This window comes from Hypomesus transpacificus, chromosome 26, assembly GCF_021917145.1.
Source record: "Hypomesus transpacificus isolate Combined female chromosome 26, fHypTra1, whole genome shotgun sequence".
Taxonomy (NCBI): Eukaryota; Metazoa; Chordata; class Actinopteri; order Osmeriformes; family Osmeridae; genus Hypomesus; species Hypomesus transpacificus.
Window position 1 is genome coordinate 8813239 of NC_061085.1, and position 25085 is coordinate 8838323.

General features: G+C 43.7%; 4 protein-coding genes across 8 annotated transcripts; 2 read left to right on the top strand and 2 right to left on the bottom strand.

The window, feature by feature from the left end:
- Window positions 1-415: 415 nt before the first annotated feature.
- On the bottom strand, window positions 416-9545 carry fam102bb (family with sequence similarity 102 member Bb). 3 transcript variants are annotated; one of them, XM_047049597.1, is made up of 12 exons: window positions 9069-9545; window positions 7669-7789; window positions 7473-7502; window positions 7243-7359; window positions 7076-7122; window positions 6211-6305; window positions 5622-5624; window positions 5099-5197; window positions 3683-3929; window positions 3323-3459; window positions 2807-2876; window positions 416-2675 (listed from the first exon to the last, which is right to left on the bottom strand). In XM_047049597.1, the coding sequence occupies exons 1-12, from the start codon at window positions 9212-9214 to the stop codon at window positions 2633-2635; spliced, it is 1155 nt and encodes a 384-aa protein (XP_046905553.1). In that variant the 5' UTR covers window positions 9215-9545; the 3' UTR covers window positions 416-2632. The 3 variants fall into 3 exon arrangements, with proteins under 3 accessions (XP_046905553.1, XP_046905554.1, XP_046905556.1); XM_047049598.1 differs by lacking the exon at window positions 5622-5624; XM_047049600.1 differs by lacking the exons at window positions 5099-5197; window positions 5622-5624.
- A 626-nt stretch (window positions 9546-10171) lies between these two features.
- Window positions 10172-16453, top strand: slc25a24 (solute carrier family 25 member 24). Its single transcript, XM_047049871.1, has 10 exons — window positions 10172-10705; window positions 11418-11544; window positions 11730-11817; window positions 12618-12729; window positions 14349-14507; window positions 14638-14790; window positions 14878-14985; window positions 15107-15274; window positions 15382-15532; window positions 15652-16453. Exons 1-10 carry the CDS (start codon window positions 10526-10528, stop codon window positions 15831-15833), a joined length of 1428 nt encoding a protein of 475 aa, XP_046905827.1. The 5' UTR covers window positions 10172-10525; the 3' UTR covers window positions 15834-16453.
- A 134-nt stretch (window positions 16454-16587) lies between these two features.
- On the bottom strand, window positions 16588-18447 carry tmem69 (transmembrane protein 69). Its single transcript, XM_047050052.1, has 3 exons — window positions 18424-18447; window positions 17779-17828; window positions 16588-17580 (listed from the first exon to the last, which is right to left on the bottom strand). Exons 1-3 carry the CDS (start codon window positions 18445-18447, stop codon window positions 16974-16976), a joined length of 681 nt encoding a protein of 226 aa, XP_046906008.1. The 3' UTR covers window positions 16588-16973.
- Window positions 18334-24885, top strand: LOC124487374 (vasculin-like protein 1). 3 transcript variants are annotated; one of them, XM_047049656.1, is made up of 12 exons: window positions 18334-18564; window positions 19124-20417; window positions 20516-20630; window positions 20746-20875; window positions 21048-21346; window positions 21502-21577; window positions 21668-21864; window positions 22275-22415; window positions 22787-22942; window positions 23031-23146; window positions 23241-23343; window positions 23501-24885. In XM_047049656.1, the coding sequence occupies exons 3-12, from the start codon at window positions 20571-20573 to the stop codon at window positions 23654-23656; spliced, it is 1434 nt and encodes a 477-aa protein (XP_046905612.1). In that variant the 5' UTR covers window positions 18334-18564; window positions 19124-20417; window positions 20516-20570; the 3' UTR covers window positions 23657-24885. The 3 variants fall into 3 exon arrangements, with proteins under 3 accessions (XP_046905612.1, XP_046905613.1, XP_046905614.1); XM_047049657.1 differs by having other exon boundaries at window positions 19604-20417; XM_047049658.1 differs by having other exon boundaries at window positions 19717-20417.
- The last annotated feature ends 200 nt before the right edge of the window (window positions 24886-25085 follow it).

Sequence of the window (25085 nt, forward strand, 5' to 3'; positions counted from 1 at the left end):
CGAGCTTCACAACAGAGATAACAGGAGACATCTCCTTCCTGAAACAGATCTTGCTGAATGACAGCCGAGTCAGCATGACTGAAGATGGTTTGGCTGTGGTGCTGGCAGAGGACGAGGAAGAGGATCACCAAGATTTGGACTATTCTGATGCCCCAGAATGTACAGACATCAGACAGTCTGTAGTTTGTACTGTGGAGGAGGATTGGGATGCATAATTTGATCTTTGTAGCTTTCCCCTAGGATATGTTTAATTTAAGTGTTCATAAGAGTCCCCTTGAATAAATCTAATTTGATATTGTAAACCTGAAAGTTTTTTGAGATTTAAATAACTCAAAAACGTACACTGGTTTGTGTACAGTGTGGTTCATGCGTTTTGTGAATGCTCTGAATAATAAAAATTCAGACGTAGGGAACCTTGTGAATCGAACGTTTTATTCAACAGTGCATGGCACACAAAGCATACAGTACTCGGTGAAGAAGCAAACGTGGGTCAACAAGATGTCTTCTACAGCAGTGGTTCTCAATCCTGGTCCTCGGGACCCCCTGCCCTGCATGTTTTAGATATTTCCCTGCTCCAACACACCTGATTCAAATTAATGGGCTTGATAACAACCCACTAAATTGTAATCAGGTGTATTTGAGGAGGGAAACATCTAAAACATGCAGGGAAGGGGGTCCCGAGGACCAGGATTGAGAACCACTGTTCTACAGGGGCACAACACTGTCAGTCAAACGTCACATGACACGAGATCACATCGTACAGTTCCTCACAGCTTCACAGAAGAGAAAGGGTGGTCATGTTTGTAACATGTTAAAACTGGAAAAAAAAAAAAAAACCTGAAAAACCTGTTTTGTGTATGAGTTTTTCCTCTGAAAAAAGCAATAACGGCTGATCCACAGTTAAGGGAGTTTGGAGTGACATTTGGCAGCAAATGATATATGTGATATACAGAGTAGCATGGCGTGAATGTTTTGATTGACCGTTCTCTTACATTTTGGGTAAATTAATCTTGCATGAAATGAATTCCACCTTTTACATAGCTTAAATGGCTACACAGTAGAAGGAATTGCACTGGAACAGTTGTGCTTTTACTAAAACAATTTACAAAGCACTGTAGAGATCCCCCAGTTATGGGAAAATAGACTTGATGCTCTTCAATTCACTGAAATGACATCAAAACCATGCAAACATAGAAATGTACACAAAGCAAAACAGATTATTTCACAGTAATAATACCATACATTGATGACATTTGTGCAGAAATCAACGTATACAATTACAGTATAACAGAGGTAAGTACAGAGTTACTTCTGGTATGGCTTTCAACACACACAGATGATCACATACTCATTAGTACATATACAGTATTTATTTGTACCTTAATCTTATGAATATTAGTTACACCCACACACTTACTGAGATGAACCAGGTCTGTGTTCATGAAACCAGGTAGTGGTTTTCTCCAAAGTCAGTCTAGTAATGCAAGACCCAGTTTTTCAGAAAATAGCCTACTAAATATTTCGAAGTTGATATGCTGCTGCAGTAACCTAGATGGACCACAGTATTTATTTGGACACTGCAGGTGATTCCCACTGGCAGTGGATGTATTGACAACTTGCCCTTGACATTGTTAATATAAAACGTATAACTCAGTTTGACTAGAAGAACTGAACTTGCAAAAATAACATCTTGGATCTTAGTACCAAATATACTTCCAGGAGTAGGTAAACTTAAACCTAACCTTACTCCTTTCATCAGGCCAAAATAAAATAATATCTATATATATATTTATATATATGAAAGAACGGCTTGATTTTGCTAAGGATTGGAGTCTTGCCTGTAATGATACCCTTTCTCCAACACCTCAGCAAAACAGGGTTACCTTCAGAATCTACCGACTCACTTCCAACCCCAAGACTGGTGCTGTAGACAGGCTTAACTGTTAACTGGAAAAGACATAGTGGTAATGCCACCTACAACAGAGACAATGACTCAGATGGGCATACAGTCACGCACACAGAGGCATGCACACAAACCATCACCAGAGTCTGATAGGGCTGTGTCGGGGTAGCAAAGTGTCGTCTTCACCCCAAAACAACAACAGAGTTGGACTTGACAGACCAAATACAACAGCTTTTAGCAGCTTATAAAAATCAAAAAAAGTTAAAAGGCAACCCAAAATAGGATTGAAACATCACTGAACAATAGACTAGAAACTAGGGAATGTATTTCAAAAAAGCATGGCGTTTTCCTTATCAGGAAAGGCTTAATTATTACAAATACAACAACTCCCATTCTCCTACATCTGCAGACATTCAACAGACAGATCCATCGTGACCATCTAAACTAGAACTCCAGTTTCCATTCAAGTCCCTTTGAAGATGATGTCATAGGTATAGTCTCCACGGCAACAAGAAGACAAGGCTAATCTAACAAGAGGACAACCATGTCTTTCAGAAACACACGAGAGGTTCTGCTGCCGTGCCTGTTGTTCCAGGACCAGGTCTGGGGTCCTGCACTGCTGGAGGAGATGAAACTCCAAGGCTGGATCCACTCGCCAACCTCCCCCTGCCTCTGTGGTTCTAGACCTCTGCTGCGTCGCTTGTCTCCGGAAGCTTCCGGGAAGACGTCCTAGCGCTTCATCACCACCTGCTCGTAAGCTCCGGCGCCAACCCTAAAGAGAGACACGGGAAGGGAACGTGAGAAAGCGCAGGTTCCAATCCATCCGTTCTCCACGAAGAGGTTCTCTTTGTGACGTTCTGAGATGGAAGGAAGGGTTCTCCCCCCCCCCCCCCCCTCACTGACCTGGTGGGCAGGTGATGGCTTCCGAGGGCAGTGCTTCCTCCTGGGCCGACAAACAACCGCAGGCCTTCCTCTGGAACACGCACGCACACACACACACACACAGCACCAGCGGAAGCACAGACACACAAGTTTAATATGACACTGCCCCGCCTTCACGTTTTATTTCAGGAGAGGGCCGGTTGCTAGGTGATCTAAAAATATGCCTGTATTGACTGGAGAATTTTGGTGCAGAAGGACAAAACCTTGAACCAACAGAGGATGCGAGCTTCACAACAGAGATATTCATTACAATGCTGACATAGGGCCCAGCTCGCTTCTCCTACCATCTGTCTCACACTTTACCGTTCCATTAACCGAGCCCTGGTCCCTTCTACAGGCAACTTCATGAAATCTACCCATCAATATTTGACCAATCCTTTCCAATCCATATTAAATGCAGTCACTCATTAAAGCATTCACGAGAGCCTTCTGCTTTCAAAGGCACGTGAAACGAGAGGGGCCGGTGTCCATGGTTACCTTCAGCGCTGGAGTCCAGCAGGCTAGGGGTGAAGTCTTGGCTCTGGAGGATCTTCTCCACCACGTCGTCAGCATCCACCCGCGTGGCATCCACCCTCTGCAGCTGAGACTCCATAGAGTCCTGCTTCACTGGGTGTCTGGTGGGAGTGGGGGGGACACAGACAAATTAGATTTGAAAGCAAGAAAGGTCAGATATTGCAGCCCCGACCACCACAACACCCCCACACACAAGAGGGTGGCTGTTTAAAAACAGCCTGTATAAAAAAACACTTGTATTTATTTTTTATAAAACCACTTCGATCCGTAAGTGGACGCCGAGGCTGAGGTCCTGTCGTGACCTGTCGCCCTCAGGTGTCTCACCTGTTGAGGCGCTCGCAGGACGAGGCGCTCCTGACCGGGGTGCCCGGGGCGCTGGGCGCGGCGACCGGGTGTTCGGGGACGGCGGTGCAGGCAGAGGCCCCGGCCGTGGGCGGCCCTGCCCTGGCCTCCCTCTCCTCGCTGGGCTCGGGGATACTACCAATGCCCGTGGAAGCGCTTCCCACAGAGGTGTTTCTGCGATGGCTGCATTCTGACAGGCTGGACGAGCGAGAATGCCCCGTACTGTAGCCTGGGGAGAGAGGGAGAGGAACAACCGGATAGCCAAACACACGCTCTTAGATTAGTAGGAAAAGTACGGAATTCTACATCTTCTACCACAACCAAACGGGTAAACGTCATCTACTGATTTTGCTAGTGGTCTTTACAAAATGGAGTAGGAGTTTAGTTCTGGAGAAGGAGAGGAAGGAAAAGTGTTGCTTCGCAAGCGAGCAGATTTAAGCCTTGCAGTGTGATCAATGTTTCAGCAGCTTAGGGGAAGTCAGCGCACACACCCTCGCATGTTAGCCATTAGTATTGCAGCAAACTGTTACAAAGACACAGTATGTGGATGTACCAGGAGGAACAGAGAACAGGGCTCCCTCACAGAATCACAACAGGGTCTCGTGATCCAGCCCTCACCACACACAAGCCGGGCAGGGATGGAGGACAAGGTTCTAGGAGGGAACCTACTCAGCCAAGCTCAACTACGAAAACATCCTGGAATCTGTACGCCACGATTTACAGACTCTGAGTCTACCTCTTTAGTTATGGTAGAAAAATTAACGTGAGTCGGTCATGGGAATGTCGTCAGGGTGAATCTCTTCTCCTTCCTACAGAGCGCTGGCCCTAGGCGTATGATAAGCCTGTAAGGGGAGCACAGGTCAGGTGCTTGGATGGCTTTGTCTGTGTAATTGACAGATAAAAGAGAGTAGGTAGTGGAATAGCTAATGGATTTTCAACACCCCATTTAGAGGTGGCTGCTTGGTTGGAGATAATGTGATATGTATCATGTAACTGGCCGGTTACATGAGACAGCGAGCGAGACAGGCTGATCAAGGGATATGGGTGCTAAAGAACCCAAAAAAACCGAGATTAAACTGTAAACTAAATTAGGATTGTGTGAGGTCAGTGGGCACGACGACACCTAGAAAGCAAAATGGTTCATGTGAGAAACCCTTTCTTCTTCTTCAACAATGGAATAAAAACAACAATTTAAAAAAAGGGGGGATTAAGGAGAGGGGATGAAAAAGTGAGAATGTGAGAAATTGTACATTACTGAAACTGCTGGCGATGAGTGAAAGAGCCTAAATGGCCGAATGGTTTGAGAATGCAACAAGTCGACCTGAGGAACGAGGCGAGGGGCGTTGGCGTGGCTGTGTTGAAAAGCACGGTGGCTGGGGGTGGGGGGAGAAAGCCTACCTGAAACTTTAGACTGCTGACTAGCGTAGCTGGAAGTTCGCGAGTGGCCACAGCCCGCAAGCTCATCTGGAAGAGACGCGCATCTCCCTTCTCGACTCTCTGGGACAGAACAGGACAGAGGGAGGGGGGGGGGGGGGGGGGGGGTGAGTGGGTGGGTGGGGAATGTTGCCGTTCCAGTATTCAGGAGAGGAAGGGGGGAGGTTGTCGAAGGCTACTGTGAACACACTAAGGCGACTGAAGTGAAAACCTGTAATCTCTCCACACGGGACACAGTGATTAACATAATTACATGGAGGTCTAAATAATTGATGCTGCTTCATCCTGGGGTAACACTGATTCCCCAGGTAAAGGAGTGTTATTGAATCCATGTCATTCCGAGAGGGCACACACAAACAACTATTTTTAACCATGTGAACCCCCCCCCCCCCCCCCCCCCCCCCTTTCTCCTGCCCTCAGCTTCCAAGGCAGATTGGAGAGAAGCAAACAGCCAGTCTAAATTATACATGAAAGAGCACTACGGTACTTTCTAAAGCATCATGGGATAAAGAGCACAGAGCATTTCATAGACAGAGAGGGTAGAGGGGGAGGAAGGGGGAGGAAGGGGGAGGAAGGGGGAGGAAGGGGGAGGAAGGGGGAGGAAGGGGGAGGAAGGGGGAGGAAGGGGAGACAGCTTTCCTTTTATAAACATGTTGGATGTGACACATGCACAGATAAACACCTAAATCACATAGGAAGAGGTTGAACTGTCTCTCACACTCTCACACACTTGAAATTAGGGACTATTGCTGGTACAGACAGCCACCCTGTACATCAAAAAGGATTAGAGATAAAGAAGAGATAAACTGAAAATGTATCAAATGAAGGAAAAGCGAGATTAAAAAGACAATCAATAATAAAGCAAAGCAACTGCCACAAATACATGCAGGTTCATCCTCAGTTGATTAGTCAGAGGGTAAACTGCACAGATTTAGTGCCAAATGCTTCAATTTATTTATGTAAAAAATAAACAAATTCATGATAGATTATATATAAAACCACCCCATTCCCTCCCAGATTGGCAAGGAGGTAGACCTTGCTTGGTCACATTTTTGGGGGGGAGAAGTTAGTCTTACCCAGGAAGGCTTTCTGCGTGTCCCCTCCCTTCCTCTCCTCCAGCAGTCTCTCTGCATCTCCCTGGACGCCTATAACCGTGGCTGTGGAAGGAGGCCTGTGGACACACCCATAACACTTCAACAACATCACAAATGACTGATATTCTTATTTTTTTTACTATTTTTCTACGTCGATAACTCAAATCCGACCCCGGGAAGAATAAACAAAGCATCTGAAACTGTCCTTGTGTCTCCGTGAAGACCTCTAAAGATTGTACAGCTTCAGCGCTAAACTCCGTGGTGTGTAGCCAAGAATGACCTTCTCACCACCACACCCTCGTCCACACAGCTGTTTAAGACAATGCACACAAGCTTGCAGTCACTCCCACACAAATGTGGACCTTTGGTCGGAATCAAGTGAAATCCTACTCCGTCACAACCGGTCCTTAACTTGATTATCCATCATAAAAACAAGTACAATGCTCGCTGAAAGCTTCTGATATGCTCTCGTGAAAAGTACGTCAGAAACTTTAACATCAGGAAAGCCGTGTGAATATATTCACTCAGGTGATTTGGGTTTCTAAAAAAGGCACGTCGTATTATGCAGGAAAAGCAATAATTGACTCTCACTCTAACCCACGCAAAAACTGTGACCAATTAGTCAACAGATCAGACAGATGCAGCCTCACGGCAGCGTTCGTGGGCGGGCAAACCTCGACTTGACCGCAAATACGACAATAATATGAATGTTTTCACTATACAGCGGTAGAGGTTATATCTGACACTACAGTGCAGATTATACAATACAACCTCATACTCAACAGACACAATCTTACGCAACATCAGGCCACAAAAATTTGACCGAAATATTGACGGCAACACTCACGTTTTAAAACAGGGGTCCCCAGACATAAGCTGTGTACTGATGATAACCTGAAAAGGGATCAAAGCAGTTAGAGATTTAGTTCCCCCCCCCCCCATATGTAGGTTAGTTTAAGCTATTTTGGTCAACAGAGGCAGCTGGGAAAGATGAAACAGCAGCTGCATCTCTACCTTGAGGATGGAATTATCCTGTCGTGTGTTCTTGGTATCATAGCCCTCCAGCAGGCATCTGCGAGTCGTGTTTCCCGAGCCGGCGAACTCTGACAGATTTAGGTCCGCAAAGCCGAGCTGGAAAAACAGAACGAGAGAGAGAGGGTTTACTTGTATTTCTTTCGCTACTTTTGTATTCACGGCCCTGCCGAATCTTAAGACTCCAGAGAGGAAACACTTCTGTTATTTACCTTAGCATAGGTCTTTCCACCCTTGAGTTCCTACATAAAAAGGACAAACATTACAAGCAGTTCACGTGAAGGAAAGACAAGGAAGTCAAATGCTCCTATGAGGAATAGGACAAATTGGAGAATAGGACAAATCAATTTTGAAGGTATATTAATGGTTGTAGAGGTTGAATGCCCCTTGGAGCTCTTTGTTCCATACCTTCCTGACGGACACCCGACACATGCAGGGGTCCAGAACCCCTGTCCCTGCGCTAGCACTCATCTTACAAGGGAACGAGAACTTCTTCTTCCAACGGACACAGTTAGCCTGCACAGTTTCTCTGAAGAGAAACAAACACACACACACACAAACCACACAGACACACAACACACTGACTGTCACACGTGTGTATAGAACTTCAAATGTATTATTGCAAAGCAAAGATGATATTAACTAAGTGCATTAGGTCGACAGTCAGTCAATATGGAGAGTTTGGTCACTTTGTAATATAAAACAACGTAATAGGTTATTGACTTTGGATATATACTCCTCCCTATACTAATGGAGACCAGACCTAACAGGAGTGCTTAAACCTGTTTAACTAAGAACCACTCAACAGGTCATTGATTGAGCCACTGCCCTATTTGTTGGCCTATTTGAAAGGCCAATCTGGTGACATGCATCCATTTTTTTCCTAAACATTTTTCAAACCTTTTGAAACGTTTTTTCCTAAAAAAAGATTGTTGAAAAACTGACTTACAGAGACATAGCGCTTTACATCATTTATGTGACTGTGCACATTTGAGTTACTATGGAGACATAATAAAACTAGGCGTATTGTCTGGCAGAAAGTGTAGAAACTGTGACACACAGATGGAATTCACGGGGGGAAAGCAACAGAACAAAATAAGATATTGTTTCCTAAAGAGGGACGATAAGGATTGCTTCTTTTTCCAATACGCTAATCAAGTTCTGCTCATACCGCTAATTAGAAAAACACGATTGTTACCGAGTCATGGAGGGGTAGGCTATACCAGAATCTGGTAGACTAAACTGTCAACTGTTTTGGGAGAAAACATTTTTTTGAATGAAGAATTGGAGGAAGGACATTCTAACCTTCTCTTTGCTATATCATTGCTGTTCTCTCAAATGACTCCGTCATACTAAAATAATTGCCTCAATCCATCTCATTCACATTCTTGTATCAAATCTTTGAAGCCACACACATTCTGGTAAAACCAAACATTAATCACATGCATGCTTTAAATATCCACAGCTGTGGCCACAAAATTATAGCATTACAATATACTTTTCAGAGTGAAAAGTACCCATTAAAAACAGGCGGCATAATCTAGGTTTCTTGGACATGTTTTAAATTGGATAGTTAGCTAGTCTAGCTCAACTACACAATCGCTAACGTTAGCAAGGTAGCTATGGTTAGCTTTACCATGATTTTAAATTTGTATCCACCTAGCAAACTAGTCTATTCAAATTGCTAAATGGACATCTGTAGCTAGGTAGTGGCATAGGTAGCAAGCTGGTAAACAAACTAGCTTGCCACTGAACGTAGACAGGTTAGTACTACCACAGTACTGTAGTCGACACAAAGCAGAACTCACCTCGATGACTCCTCTGAGAAACCGCCGTCAAGCAATCTGACTTTACAAAAAAGGACACCATTGACAAAGGGAACTGATGAGAGCTCGTCCAGCTCGAAATCCACCTTAAACTTAAATTTCTTTTTCTTCATCATCATGAAATCCATAAACTGTGTATTTTGTTGAGGTGTGAAATATTATTTGGTCCTTTCTGTAGCGTCCAAACACCGCCGTTACAGTAGCTAGCGTTAGCGTAGCTGCTTGCCTAGTGCTGTTACATAGCTACATAGCATTCCGAGGCTCGAAGTCGAAACTAGCTGAAAATGACAGAATGAATGACAGTGAGTGAATGCGGGGGGAGTTCGTGATCCAAAAATCCTGGCGTGTCTTGTTTCTGCATCTACTGCTATAAATCCTGACCTAGCAAGCAAGACTATATCATCAGATCAGATGCCGATGTAGGAGGGGCAGAGGAAAGGATGGCTAGAAAGAAGAAAGACAGTCAGACTTCACAACAATTTTATGGATTGAAATGTGATACGTGCAGGATGTGGCCCCAGTGACTAAGAACAGAACCAACTCAAATGCGATAAACTCAAGATGTTGCTATATCAAACGTACAATGTATACCATAAAAAATATATGATTTAATGGATCAAAGAATAGCTTATTGTGTGTTGGTGTGCGCTTCATAGACAAGTAATGAGTTTAGTCCCCATCGCGTGGCAAAATGTAATACTACACATTTAAATTGTTAACGCTCATTTTCGGTTTCATTTACATACAAACACATGAAATAGACCAGGCTACAGTCTCACTGACTGTAACGTGATACCGACTGGTATTGCTCGTTATAGATCCCAGTCTGATGAAAAAGAATAGAAAGCTACAACCAGGCAGCTGTCAAGAGTCCATGGGCATGACTCACCATGGATCTATATATTTATAGAAAGAGAAAGAGAGAAAGAGATATAGAGAGACATAGAGAGCGATGCAAATGCTTAATACAAATAAATAAAATAAATGTAATTTTTGAACTTGTGTGTGCGGTTCAGTTTTCTCTAAAAGTATGCCACTATCTATGTCGTAGACATAATTCGCCTATAGGATACATAGACAGAAGGGCAGGAGGAGAAGTTGTTTGTTTTTCAGGGTGTGTCTAGAAATAAAATGTGTGGGACGCAAAATACGTTGGCACCACCCATTTTTATCCTACCAGAAATTTGGCTAACATTATATTACCTCGTGTAGCCTTGTGTTTAACGCTAAAGATAGTAACTGTAGATATTATATGGCTTTCCTCAGCAACTAACTGCGGAAGTCCTGAGGGGAATTGTGGATAGCTAGCACTTGGACCAAAGAGTATAGAAGCTCTTTGCTAGGACTACAGAAGTTGACAACTCATCCAGTTTTCTTCCTGGTTAACTTTCTTTCCAGACTGTGGTCAGCCTCGCGTAGCCTAATCTAAATTGGCAAATATGTACCATCTTGTAAGAAAACTGGTGTTCACGGATTCAAATTGCGAAAGTAACGCAACAAAATCATACAAAGAGCTGTTTGACAAGCTGGACACGAATAAAGATGGAAAGGTTGACGTTTCAGAACTCAAAGAGGGCCTCGCCGCAATGGGCATCGCTTTTGGGAAAGGAGCTGCGCAGGTAATGCAGATTGACACATTAACAATGTCACACTTGCATTCACAGTAACTTACTTTAATGCTTTATCCAGATATTATTAACCTATTGTCTTTCTACGTAAGAAAATGATACAATTATTTAGGCTTATGGTCCCTCAATACACTTCCTTTATTTCCATGACAGTGCATATAGGACTACACTAAAACTTCTACGGCTCTGATGATCTTGTCTGTGCTATTTTAGGCAGAACTGTAAAATAATGGGTTTTGTGGAGAATGTGCTTTAAACGGGAAAGGAAGTGTTTTGTAGAGGTGCGTCTCAAGGACAAGGCACACCTCTACAGTGCAGATAGCCATACATTCCTTTCTCTCATCCGTATCGCCTTTTTAAGGTTGAAAGATATTTATGACTTTGCAGATTGGAATTAATAGCCTGATAGTCAATGTATTTTTATAGTTCGAACCCTTAACGTTCAGAGATTAAATGAGTGAGTGGGACGTTGTACAACTCTATTTTTTGACACAATACAATGCCTTTCTGCAAATGTTTCTGTAAACCCTTGACATTAAATGTATCGACAGAGTTGAGATGCAACGTCCCGCCTCGAGTAGCTAGCTGTCAGCCCTTTCTGTTATAGCACTATGCAGCAGTCTGCGTTCACTGCATGGTGACTTCAAATGTTCTATTGTGTGTCCCTTAATAGATTTTATTTCTGTGATATTTTGTATCTTAGAAAATCGTTTCCTCTGGAGATCAAGATAAGGATGAGGGTCTTGATTTCAATGAGTTTTCCAAGTATCTGAAGGAACACGAGAGGAAACTTAAGCTGACTTTCAAGAGCTTGGATAAAAATAACGATGGTACCTTTAACTCATAATTATGATTTTTTCATCATGTATTTTGTCAAATTATTTATTTTAGAGCTTAAATACATTATGTCGATTTAAAAGATGTTACATATGACTATTCCACATTAATTATGTTTACTATAAATATTGATGAATTAATCTTTCGACATGCTCATAGTAGTCTATATTTACTACAGGACGCATTGACCTTATGGAGATTAAGCAGTCCCTTGCAGATCTGGGTATGGTTGTAAGCAAAGAAGATGCAGAGAAGATCCTACAGAGGTAAGCATTACATTCAAATCAGTCAGTCAAATTCCTTATGTTGATGCTTATATTATGAACCTATCTTTCTTTATGTAGCCTAAATCAAGCTATCATTGGCAATGAAATACTGATTTGACTATAGACTGCATGGCAATGTGCAAACAGGAGCCGAATGAATATGAATATTAGCCTCAAGTGCAAAGCATGCTATCATGTTTGGAAGTGAAGAATGGCTGGGAGCCACTGTACTGTATGGCTACACATAACTGAGTCAGATGGCTGAGCGGTTAGGAAATCGGACTAGTAATCTGAATGTTGCCAGATCGATTACCGGCCATGCCAAATGACGTTGTGTCCTTGGGCAAGGCACTTCACCCTACTTGTCCCTGTACTTACTGTAAGTCGCTCTGGATAAGAGCGTCTGCTAAAATGACTAAATGTAATAACTCACTGTGCTGCTGTAGGGTTGATAACAGCACTGCAATGCAACAGGTTAAAGCCAAGAGAAGCATTACTGACTGTGAGCCGAAACAACTGGATGTATTGACTGTTACTGTTAAAGCATGTTTATGCTCGGCATTGGTGGTCAATGCAGAACATCATCGTTTGCATGAATAAAGCAGTTCTGATACATATGCTTTCCCTTAAAGGTGGCTCAATTATGAATACTAATTGATAGTATCTGTTACTTTAGGAAGAACCCTTTAGACATCTTAGAATGGTTATCGAAAGCTCATTATCTACATTCCATTAGCAGCATTCCCCATTGTGACCTGTGCTTTCTCTCCCTGCACTCCATCCTGCACTCCGTCCTGCAGTATTGATGTGGATGGGACCATGTCTGTGGACTGGAATGAATGGAAGGAACATTTCCTCTTCAACCCAGCCACCAGCCTACAGGAGATTATCCGCTACTGGAAACACTCCACGGTGAGAGAGTGAAAGACACAGAAAAAAGAGTGCCTGAAAGAGAGTGTGACCAATAGGTAACATTGCCTCGGTCACATCGACAGTAACTGGTGCGTTCCTGCCTGTCCGTCAGATTGAACAAGGGGGGGACTTTGTGAATGAGTGTTCCCTGCTGGTTCTGAATCTGTCCCAGGACTTGTGTAATATACCTGTGCGTCAGTCGGATCACTCAGTCGTGACTGTAGCAATCAGCGGAGAGAAAGGACGAGCGATAGGACAAATGATAAGAGGCTTAGGTTTCTGTTGTCAGCCTTGTGATTGGTTGGACATTTGGACAGACATGAAAAGAGGATTGGCTCCCTGGCTAGTACTGTAGAAAGGCCAGTTTAGTTATTGGAATTTCATGACGCAATGCAAACTCGGTGTTCGACTCATATGCCCAGGTATACAATAACTGACTTCATCAAGTTTTACCTTTCTGAACAGTAAATGTTGAGTTCAAGACAGCGTCATCGCCAGACACCGAGCGACCTCAGACGGCTACTGCAGCTGATCTTTGACCCACGAAAGGTCAAGTAACCCCGCTGTGGTTAAGCGAGGCCATGATCAGCTAAATTAAGACTGTCCCACAAGGAGATTAGCGTGTACATGGCTTGGGAACGAGTGGGAGAGAGTAAGAGAGAAGGTCTGAGCAGAACAGGAAGGTGTCTGAATATTTCCAGTGTGTAACATCGGGTTGGCAAGCCGCTGCCCAGTATAACTGAGTGGTGGCTGCTGACCTGTGGGCCTGCTGGTATCCAAGCTGGGTTGCCATGACATTGCTGCAGGGAGATTGGTTCTTAATCGATTTTGAAGAGGATGGGACAGTTCATGAGGTGGAGGTGGAAGTGGTAGGTTTATTGGCGCAGGTATATGTTGTTGAATGGTTTCAAGACTGAACCATCATAAGGCTAGCGTGTACGATGTAATTTACTGTAAATCTGAAAACTATGCATTAAATAGGTTGACAGTTTTATGACAGCTGTAATATTTCCTATACATTTGTGTCGTTTGATATAAGATCATTGTCATCTGTTCACGTTGTTTACAATTCATAAAGGCCATTGCAATTATCTTTCGGTTTCACTATGTTATATCCAAATATGTTCGGCTTAGTATAGGCTCAAGGTCGATGTGATGTGAAAAACGCGTATTTTAACCAGAGCATACTAATGTAATTAACGTGGTTGTGTACTTGTATACGTCTCCCAAATGTATTTATGCCCAAAACATTTAATGTGCCAAAGATTTGGCAAAAAACATACTCGCAACTGACATCAAAGAGCAACGGGTTCATTTTAAGTCAGCAGAACAAGTTGCGGACAAAGTGTTTCTGCATCGCTTTGCATGGATGGACTATACATTTCCATTGAGGAAGACAAGTGCCTCGTTTTCTATTTGTCTATCTCCCGCTTTTAAATCAGGCACAGAATGCTAGTATTCGCGTGGAATGAACAGGTGCGCTTTCACACATCCCTTACAACCGTATACCGTTTACTAAACTCAGGCGCATATTTTGTGCAAGTGCAAACAAATGACTCATTCGTACATGACGTGCACGTGTATGCATGGTCTGTAACAGTAACCTGTGCTCTGTGTAGGTGCTGGATATAGGAGACAGCCTTGCCATCCCCGATGAGTTCACTGAGGAAGAGAAAACCACCGGTGTGTGGTACAAACAGCTTGCTGCAGGCGCCATGGCAGGGGCGGTCTCTCGCACGGGGACCGCTCCCCTGGACAGGATGAAGGTGTTCATGCAGGTATGCAGTTGTTCTGAGTATGGAATGATGATCAGTTTGAGAAATCAGACGGTATTAGGACAGTAGTATTGAATTGGAATGGTATGGTACTGATTAAACTTGAGTTTTGAGCTGGTGTTTGTATTTACAGGTGCATTCTTCGAAATCCAACAAGATCAGCCTGGTAGGAGGATTCAAACAGATGATTAAAGAAGGAGGGATCGCCTCCATGTGGAGGGGGAACGGTGTCAATGTCCTGAAGATTGCACCTGAGACAGCCATCAAGTTTATGGCCTATGAGCAGGTAAAGAAAGAAACAGCTACTCTCTTAATACTTGGTTTCACTTCCATAGCGTTATATTCATTCCTGTTTTCTTGTACACCTCAACAGTACAAGAAGTTACTCTCCTCAGACGGAGGAAAGATCCAGACCCATGAGCGGTTTATGGCTGGATCACTGGCCGGGGCTACTGCCCAGACAGCCATATACCCCATGGAGGTGAATGTGGGGAAAGAGTAGAGGAGAAGAAAATGATGTGGGAGATACAAGGCGTCTGTACGTGTGTCTCTGTGTGTGCTTTACTTTATGATATTATTTAAAATGTATTTTTTTTGAACAGGTGATGAAGACAAGGCTCACACTGAGAAAGACAGGACAATACTCTGGAATGTTTGACTGTGCCAAGAAAATCCTGAAAAAGGAAGGAGTTAAGGCTTTCTACAAGGGCTACATTCCCAACATCCTGGGAATCATCCCCTATGCCGGGATAGATCTGGCCGTGTATGAGGTGTGCATCCAAACATATCTAACTAGAACCTTAGCTGTCCTTAAACCATTGAGTTCATCGATGAAATGCATGTGAAGGTATAATCTTGTTCCCTTCTGCCTCTTCAGAGCTTGAAAAATGCCTGGTTGTCCCGTTACGCCAAAGACACAGCCAACCCTGGGATTCTGGTTCTCCTGGGCTGTGGGACCCTCTCCAGCACCTGTGGACAGCTGGCCAGCTACCCTCTCGCTCTGATCCGAACCAGGATGCAGGCACAAGGTAAAACCTTGTCAGAAATCACTCAAAACACTGATCTAAAACAACACTGAGTCGATCATGTGGTGATGTGAAGTATGACAACCCTATGGAGTTAACTCTGACTTTCTCCAATCTCCCAGCCTCCCTGGAGGGCTCGGAGCAGATGTCAATGAAACGCCTGGTGAGGACCATTGTGGAGAAAGAGGGGTTCTTTGGACTCTACAGTGGAATCCTACCCAACTTTATGAAAGTCATCCCAGCAGTTAGCATCAGCTACGTGGTGTATGAGTATATGAAGACTGGTCTCGGCATATCTAAGTGAGGAACAGTGAAATAGTGTATATCCTTGTGTGTAAACATGAAGATGCAGTCAAATTATTTTGAGAGATTATTTCCCTTTTTCTATTTTTTTTTTTTTTTTCGAGGAATTGTTTGCGAGGTGAAAACATGTTTACTGTACCTATATGGAAATCTATGTCTTGACTACAACCAGGTGCGACAGTGTTGCCTAGGATACACTATTGAAGGAACAAATCAGTTTTTCAGTACAACCAAATAGTCAATTCTCAAGGCCAAGACATTCAGAGTGGTCAGTTTCCTTTAGTGTACCAAGTTAGTTGTAAAATATGACTGTTGTTAATGGTGAATTGTTTTACATAGAAATCTGCACAAATGCAATGTGTAAACACCAAAAAAGATGTCCTTTGAAGGACTTTGGTTGATTTCAAAATGAGGGTGCTGACTTCCTCAAATACTTCTATTATGCACAGGGTGTAGTTGTGAGAGTATATGGATTATTTTGCACGTGGCTGATGAGAATTATGTGCCTTTTAAAATTTGTTCAGATCTCTATGGACTTTTCCACCCATCCAGTCTTGCCTTTTTTCAAAGTTTTGTTGAATTAGATATTCCTGTTTACAATAAAAGTATTTTATTACAAAACTGTGTGAAACTTATATGCAGCTATAGCAGTCCACACACCTTTGGCCATATAGCATAAGTTTATTTATGTTAAAAGTTCTACGTTACCATGGAACACATTATGAATAAAGAAGTTAGTTATTTTCTATAACGCAGTCAGTGTCAACAAATAGTGTATCAAGAAGTATGGCAAGTATTATTTTTTTAAATGTTTTATTTAAGTTATAATGTGCTGTATAGTAAATGAACTGAATGAAACCAACAACATTTGTATTGCCATTACATTCACAGTTGCAGCTTAGATTGCTAATATTCAGCAATTTAGCCATTATTAATCAACCATTTATTTTTTTAACCTTTAATATATAGACTGATACAAACATTTACATTACATTACATTTAGTCATTTAGCAGACGCTCTTATCCAGAGCGACTTACAGTAACTACAGGGACAATCCCCCCGAGGCAAGTAGGGTGAAGTGCGATTCCCTCACCGTTCAGCCACCTGACTCCCTCACAAACCTCAAACATAATCAACTTCCTACTCTGCAAACAACATCTTCTCTGGGTAGATTCCATGGAGAACAAGTGTGACCACCAGGGAGAGGAAGGCCACCACTGTTAGTATTGACCGAAGGGCTTTGAACCAGCTGGGATAGGTGGGCAGCAGAGAGAGGTCATAGTGCAAGGAGATTCCTAGGCCCATGACGACCATGATGGCTGCTGGAGTCAAGCTGTCACTAAGCAACATGGCCGTCCAGGCTAGAAGGGACGGCACCACACTATTGACGAGGTTGATCCAGTCTGGCTTGGCCGGGCTACTTTCAGGGAGAGCATAGCCCCATCGCGCTCCGCCTAAAAACGACAGGATCGATGCTCCGTATGCTACCTGGGCAAAAGCCACCTCTGGTAGGTACGTCTCTGTCAAAACCATGACAACGGGTGCAGAAACGAAAGGGATGAGGCCAGACAGACCCAGGATGAGGGCCGGCCTGGGGGTCTTCTTGATGTCTTTGAAGTCATAGCGGAGCAGGTCCAGCTCCCTGGTTGGAGGGTCTGTTTCTTTTGGACGTTGGAATCTCAGCGCAGAGCTGTGGAAGCCATGCGCCCACTGAGTCTGTCTGGGCCAGGAACTGTTTATCAAACGTCTACGGGGACATAAGGAAGATGACCCGTCATCTGAAATTCTGTCTGAGACAGAGACACAAACCAGCTGTTGACGAGTGCCCAACTGCCATCCCTAAAAGAATGAAGAAAACGAAATTAATGTGTCTATTGCCGCCTTTAAAATGTCAGCGTGGTTGTCAGCTGGCACTATACCCTCAGTGTCTGGCAACATAACTTACCCTGTGAACAAGTTGAATGTGTCTTCGTAATATGGCAGAAAACATTTTATCTGAAGATAGATGGATTAGCAAATGAGTACTCCCGTATGACCTCTCATGATCTCAAACAATAAAATACGTTACTCTATTAAACGAAGGGGATGACAAATTTATCTGTAGACAAATAAATAATTGTATTCTTACACGTATGTTTTCGGAAGTTTGATTTTACATTTTAATAAAGCCTAACATAATTAAACCTAAACGAAGTATCCTATCGTTCACCCTTTAACCAAAGAAATCTGTTCCTTGTGTCCGTTAATCAATCCTTTCCGTAGGTACCTTATTCCCTAACTTTAGAGTTCCACACTGATCTTCCAACCATTCTTTTTGAATTATCATATCATATTTACAATATAAAGTATGTGGTCATTTGCATCTCAGAAGATAATTACATAATGTTCTATTTGACTATGTGCTTTTTTCGAAATCTGAATCAAGTAAATTGTTAGTGAAAGCAAGCATTCATGTCTAGTATGGTCAGTGCGCTGGCACCGCGGTGGCGCCCAGGTCGTGACGTGGGCGAAATTACTGGTTAGCAAAGCAAACGAGTTGCGCTGTTGAGTTAGGCTAGTCAAACCAGACCGAGGAACTAGCAAAACTGACGTTGGCCACTTTCGAGTGCTGCATAATTTGACATTGCAGATCGTGTCATCAATATAGCTAGACTGTTTCAAATTGACATTTGCAAAGCGTTCATCAACTTAGCTAACCGGCTACCGTCACATAACGAGTAACTTCACACAGGTAAATCGCATCGCTTCTGTCAATTTGTAGCGATACATTGCAGGCTAGCTAGCTAGTTGGCTGCAACGTTGCCATTTTTTATATTTTCTTCTACCACCTAGAACTAGCCAACTATCCATGCAAAATTAACCATGCTAGATGTTTAACAGATAACTTAACCAGACAATATAATACAGTCACAGATCTCAAACTTTTTGTGACTTTGAATTGAGCTTCTAATGAATGATATATTCCCTTTTAGCTAGCCAGCTACAGTAACTTAGCAAAGGCTACTAGTTAGTTACATATCAAAACAGTATAACACAGTACGTAGCTAGCAAAGCTAGCATAACACAATTGTATGTACTGTTAGCTAACATGCATGGCGTCCTAATTTATTGTAGCCCACAGTTGATAGCGTATTTACTTTCTTAGCCACAGTACAAAGATTATTTGGACATTATTATTCAATTGATAGTGGCTACATCTGAAAATTGGTAACATTAGTAGGCCTACGCTATCATTTTCTGATTAAAATAGATGTTCATATTGGATTGATTTGGCCTTTTCTTTTCAACAGTGTTGTTCTCCGGAAAAGGTCTATTGCGTGTTCACCCAAAAGGCAGACACCATAGTTTTACTCTCGTTACACTTGTTAATGTGAGGCCTAACGTCAACTGAGATAGAGAAGTGGTTTTGACTTTTACCTGAGTGATGTATTGGTGTATTGTTAGTTAGCACCCTTAGACACTTACGCTCGCTTTTAAAGAGTTTTAAACAACTAAACAGGGTAGGTACTTGGCTGTAAAGGAAGTCACTTTACTGGCTTGTGAATACATTTAGCAGACCAAAAGAAAGAGATTCCAAAAGTATTGCCACGTATTGTACCAATCTGATGGTGATCTGAGGACAATGTCAGCATTGTTTTCCCTTCCTTTCTCTTAAGTCAGGATTTATAACCTGTAGATAGAAATCCACACAATGCTAGTCACCTCATAAGCCCACTTCTTCATTTTGTTATGTGACATAAATGTACCTCACCTGTTTCTCCCTGTCATAGCCCCCCCAGCTGGATGAGGTGAGCGCAGGCTCTTTTTTTGTTGCTGTCTTCCTAAAAGCAGCGCTGTGAGATTCACACGCACGTCCATTCTCACAGACCGTGTCTGTACCCAGAGATAGAATGAGTTGGTGAGGAGAAGGAAGAAAGGGGTCTGAAGACCAGACTCGGCACAACACCTTGTCCTGCTCGCAAGCTGACACCAGAGAGTCTAGAAGGACCAGCCAGGCATCACAACAAACACCAGAGAGTCTAGAAGGACCAGCCAGGCATCACAACAAACACCAGAGAGTCTAGAAGGACCAGCCAGGCATCACAACAAACACCAGAGAGTCTAGAACGACCAGCCAGGCATCACCACAAACACCAGAGAATCTAGAAGGACCAGCCAGGCATCACCACAAACAAACCAAACACAATCCCTTAGATACCTGCCTTCCGCTTCAGTACAATCCCAAATCCCACTTCACTTCCCACCACCTTCGACACCAGCAAAGACCGAGCACATCAGGTACCCCACGTTGTCACTGCATCCTGGAGACTGGACTGTGTTCCACATAGAGGGTCTCCCAAGCTGCACACGCTGCCCCTGCAGTCTGCTAACCCAGCTAGCAGACGCTGCCCCTACAGTCGGCTAACCCAGCTAGCAGACGCTGCCCCTGCAGTCGGCTAACCCAGCTAGCAGACGCTGCCCCAGCAGTCGGCTAACCCAGCTAGCAGACGCTGCCCCTGCGGTCTGCTGACTCAGCTAGCAGGACGAGGAGCACCACAACGGGGTAGACGAGGAATACAGGATTTCAGAGCAGACGACTCTTAAGTAAGAGGTGGCTTGCTCACTTACTGTGAGACATTTTTCTTACCTATGTATAAATGTGATTGTGATCATGATTTCCTTTAAAAAAATGTAATCTCCAGATCCTGGTCATGACGTTTGGAGCCTCAGCCCACTGACGTGTAACACTGGACATTAATGGCGCAGCATGATTTTGTTCCCGCCTGGCTCAACTTCTCCAAGCCTCTGCCTACCAAGGTGAGAAGTGGGAGGGATGCTGAGGCTGGTGTGAAGGGGTTTGTGAGGTGGTGGTCGTGTGGTGGACGTTCAGACGGGTCTCCAGTCTCACTCAGTTTCTCCCCCCCTACCCCAGTCCCCCGGAGCCGGCCTTGAGAGGCACGGGCAGCACCTCTCTCGTGGCGACGCCCGCTCAGGTGTAAGCCGTCGGCGCCGCCATTACTCCTCCGACGGCTTCTTCAACTATGACCTCAGGGATTCCGCAGGTACCTGACATTTCACCCCCTTCTTCTCTCACGCACCCACCTAGTTCCAGCTGTACTACATTTGCCCTTCAGTTTCAAAAGGAATTGTTAACGCAGAGTGCCGACATCTTCAGACAGCGATGTGTGCCACCACGTTATTTACCCTGACTTTGTCTGTGCCCTGGTTTCCTAGGTGACGGGTGTCAGCACCCGTCTCTCCTGCGACACGACTCTGTGGACTCGGGTGTGGCCAGGGGAGGACAGGGGGGTTTGGGCGGTGGCACGGGGGGGACAGGTGGGAAGGAGACCCCCGGGTGGCACAGTGGCCCGTGGGGGCCGGAGGGACCCCTTCCCGGACGTCCCTCGAAGAGGAACGGGAGGGACAAAGAGAGGGAGAGACACGGGGCCCTCCACCAGCGGAACGGAAACTTCCATCCTCACAAAGGAGAGGAACGCCAGGAAAACAAGCTGAAATTTGTCGAGGAGGATTTTGTGAGTTTTTTTTTTTTTCTTCTCTCCTCCCCTCGTTCTGTAGTTGCCAACCCATGGCCTCGACTTTCAGTTGAAGTCAGCCGTTTGTGTGTTACCTCCTGCCTGTTGGTACGTCATTTCTGTGTGTGAATAATGACTTGTGTTGCTCACTTCAGCCTTCGTTGAATCCAGAGATGAGTGGGAAGCCTGTGCTTCAAATACAAGCTGTGGGGCCCCCAACAGGAGTATGGGGTAAGGGTTTTATTACGATCCATAATTGTTTTTGACAGGTAGTTAGATGTGTATCGAGCTACGAGGCCTGACTGTTCATTTTCCTTACAGAGAATCCTCCCAGTGCCAAGCAGACCAGGTCTAAGATGCTGGTCATCAAGAAGGTTTCCAAGACAGACCCCAGCACTCCTTTCTCGGCTGTGTTTGCCAACACAGGACTCTATCCAGCCAACTGCACAAACGCCTTTGTGACTGGACCCAGCGTCCACAAGAACTTGATACCCAAGTCAGCCGCTGTCCCAATCAAGGTAAGTTGTCTAATGCCAACAACGCCACTGCATACTTTCATTCATTCATTCTTTTTTTCTTCATAACATCGTTATTCATAAGTATGCAGTGGCATACCTACATCTCTGATGCTGATAACAAACCAAACCATTGAAAAAATCTGTTGAAAATTGAGCAAGTTATGGTTATTTAAAAAGTACATGTAGCACCAACGCAATGTTATGGGTGAGCGAGTTGACTGTGGCAAGATGGCCGCCCTTTGCGGACGTTCTAGACTCCGACGTAAGACATCTAGCCTTTATATATATATATATATATATAAAGGCGTATAGGTATCTATACTCTATACTGGCAGTATTCCCTAGGGGGATTAATCAAGTACCTATCCGTCTATCTATGTATCTCATTTATTTCCTCACCTCCTCTGCAGACGGGTCCATGGAAGCCAAATGGAAGGGAAAGCAGAAGCAGTTTGGATTGGTCCGGCAGGGACTCTGCCTTCACCAGCCCGGCACCAGGGACCAAGCCTGCGACCCCGGCCCACACGCCGACCCCTCTGACCTTCAAGGAGGTGAGAGTCAAAACCCCTGACCCCAGAGGTGATGAGCGGTGACATCACGCGACATGGCGCTGGATTGTCCTCATTGAACAGTCATCTGAACGACATTACATTGAGAAACACGTCAAGTCAATGCTTTATCAACTCCATCACCTTATTCACTAGGGGTGGGAATCTTTTGTTCTTTTGGGTCACGATCGATTAAAATATATAAATATATATTATTTATTTAAAAAAAAACACTTAAACAAAAAATAAAATAAATCGTTTTTTTACATTTGTGAATCGCTAGAAGACTGAATCGCGATTCAAATGTAAATAGATTTTTTCCCCCGCCCCTATTATTCACTGTCCCGTCCAAATGTTTCTGTCACGATACCTAGCCTCCTTCAAGCACCACCCCTCCAATCGACATCACTCCTTCTCGCCTCAAGCTGATGCGCCGTACCACCGACCGTAGGAGTGACATCCTCCGAGGCCTTAAGGACTGGAGGAATGGAGACCGTCCCAGCTCAACCAGCCCCCCAGACCCAGGGGAGGTGAGCTCGGGGGCGGGGAGAGGAAGTGGAACGCTGGGCTGTGTGTTGCGGTCCCCACATGGATAACTGTTGTGTGCCTCTTTGACAGGGCGAGGGAAGCACTCCCGAGCCGAAGGACTACGACAGCCATGAAAACGGAATCTCACACCTGCTCAGTGACTCTGTCACAGACCACCTGTCTAGCTCACTAGAAGAAGAACACAGGTGAGTCCACACACACACACACACACACACACACCCACACTACACGTCTGATCCAGTTAGCTTGTGTAACTGTTGGCCTGTTTCTCCTCGGCAGGTTGCTTAAAGCCATGGGGTGGCAGGAGCACCCAGAGAATGATGACAACTTCCTGCCCCTCACTGAGGATGAGCTGAGAGAATTCCAAGCTAAAAGCGAGCAGGTAGTGTGATCATTATTCCAAAGTCAGATCCCTGTCAGGTAAACATGAATAGCCTTGTGCTTTTGTAGCTGGCATATTCCCAGACGTTTGTAAACGTCTGACGGTATTCCCCCCCCCCCTCCCCCCCCGCCCGCCGCTTCTTGTCGTTCCTTCCTAGCTTAAGAGAAACGGGTGGCGACAGAATGACGTCAGGGTGTTTCCGAAGCCCCTGCATCTGGCGTGGAGAAACCCTGTTGCGATGGAGGAGGGCTCTGAGTCAGAGACCAGCAGCAGCAGCAGCAGCCAGACATCAGATGACGAGGCAGACACCTGACGAGGCTCCAGCACCCTTCCACTTGTCTCCTCTGTCGTCACTCGTCAAGCTTCCTCCCCCACCAGCTTTTTGTTGAGCTTTGTTTGTCTTGCTCTTCAAACGGGGGACATTTTTAAGATTGACGCCTGAGGATTTATAGTTATTTTTTTCCTTTTCTTTTTTTCTCCCAAAGTCCTTTTTTTCTTGTTTTTTTTTTTTTATTTATTGAAAACTCATCTACTAAAGGATTTTGGATTTGATTCACGTGTCAACAATAGAAATTATAATTTAATCACGGATCAGATTACTTTTTGACTTTGGCATTTGTGTTGAGAGGAAACTATCATTGTGTACAGCTGAGATGGACAGCTGTGGGTCTGATTCTCACTCTTTCTATATATGACAACACTGAACCAAACCAATTTTCAAACAGTAATATCTCTTAATTGGAGTATTGCAGTTTTTAGTGTTGAATATTACTTGAGGATTGATGTAAGGGTAGAGAGAGAAAAGTCAGATTGGCAGCCTTTTTGTAAGGTTTATTCTATTTTTTGTTCTAGTTTTATTTTGTGTTTTCTTTAAGATCATTTTTCTTCTTGAAGTTATGGGAGACATTTTTTAGGATTCTTATCAAATGATTCTTGTTGAATGTAGCCAGTAAGGGCATACTGAATGTTGGGATTTACATACTTGGAGTTCTTTTTACCCCAAGAAGATTGTTAAACAAAAGTTGTTCTCTAAATCTAAAATATATTTTGATGTTGGTTTGCTTACATAGGGTTCATCAAATGTGACAAGAGATTAGCAGTTCAAACTGATTCTGTATCCACAGTTTTTCAGCAGGCACTATTTTTAAACCTTCAAAGTTTAAGTCCTGTTTATTAAAATGGTCAAAACTCAAATCTGCACTGCTGCTTTTGTAAAAAGTTTTGTGTGCAAAGGTTTCCGATTTCTCTGCTTATGTCAAGGATTGCATTTTTGAAATTTAGCTTCAAACTTTGCTTGCTGGTACAACATTGAAAAGGCTTGATCACAGACTCTGATTCGTTTTCTATTTTGGTACAACTGTCAAATCACACAATTATATTTGTTTGTTTGCATATTGTTCATGCAGCCTTGATATTCAGGGTGGATAATAACAAAACATATTTGTAATTGTGCATTTTGAAAGATTATTTTGATAACAGATTTGAGAGATAACGTGTCATTTATGGCTTTGTCTATTTCGGAAAATAAACTACTGCATCTTGGTCTAGTTGTAATAAATATTTTGCATCAGTTTGCCAAATATGTTGTGTATATGTATATTTCGTATTTATTGTGAAACAAAATCCAAAGATATTCCATGATTAGTTAATGAATCCAATGTCACTTGTGTTAAATGTAAAGGATTATTGACATATTATTACAGTATTTGATCATATTTCCATCATAGGGATATGTGATTGAC

Bases quoted from the DNA above. Each gene is read 5' to 3' on its own strand.
- LOC124487374 (XM_047049656.1), top strand. From the start codon at position 20,571: ATGGCGCAGCATGATTTTGTTCCCGCCTGGCTCAACTTCTCCAAGCCT. The intron at 21,578-21,667 runs GTAAGGGTTTTA...TTTTCCTTACAG, and splicing joins GCCCCCAACAGGAGTATGGG to AGAATCCTCCCAGTGCCAAG. The intron at 21,865-22,274 runs GTAAGTTGTCTA...CCTCCTCTGCAG, and splicing joins CAGCCGCTGTCCCAATCAAG to ACGGGTCCATGGAAGCCAAA.
- slc25a24 (XM_047049871.1), top strand. From the start codon at position 10,526: ATGTACCATCTTGTAAGAAAACTGGTGTTCACGGATTCAAATTGCGAA. The intron at 14,791-14,877 runs GTAAAGAAAGAA...ACACCTCAACAG, and splicing joins AGTTTATGGCCTATGAGCAG to TACAAGAAGTTACTCTCCTC. The intron at 14,986-15,106 runs GTGAATGTGGGG...TTTTTTGAACAG, and splicing joins CAGCCATATACCCCATGGAG to GTGATGAAGACAAGGCTCAC.
- tmem69 (XM_047050052.1), bottom strand. From the start codon at position 18,447: ATGCAGCACTCGAAAGTGGCCAAC. The intron at 17,829-18,423 runs GTCAGTTTTGCT...ATCTATCTTCAG, and splicing joins AGCACTCGAAAGTGGCCAAC to ATAAAATGTTTTCTGCCATA. The intron at 17,581-17,778 runs GTAAGTTATGTT...ATGTCCCCGTAG, and splicing joins ACATTCAACTTGTTCACAGG to ACGTTTGATAAACAGTTCCT.
- fam102bb (XM_047049597.1), bottom strand. From the start codon at position 9,214: ATGGATTTCATGATGATGAAGAAAAAGAAATTTAAGTTTAAGGTGGAT. The intron at 3,930-5,098 runs GTAGGCTTTCTC...CTCTCTCCCCAG, and splicing joins TCAGCAGTCTAAAGTTTCAG to GCTACAGTACGGGGCATTCT. The intron at 3,460-3,682 runs GTGAGACACCTG...CACTCCCACCAG, and splicing joins TCCTGCGAGCGCCTCAACAG to ACACCCAGTGAAGCAGGACT.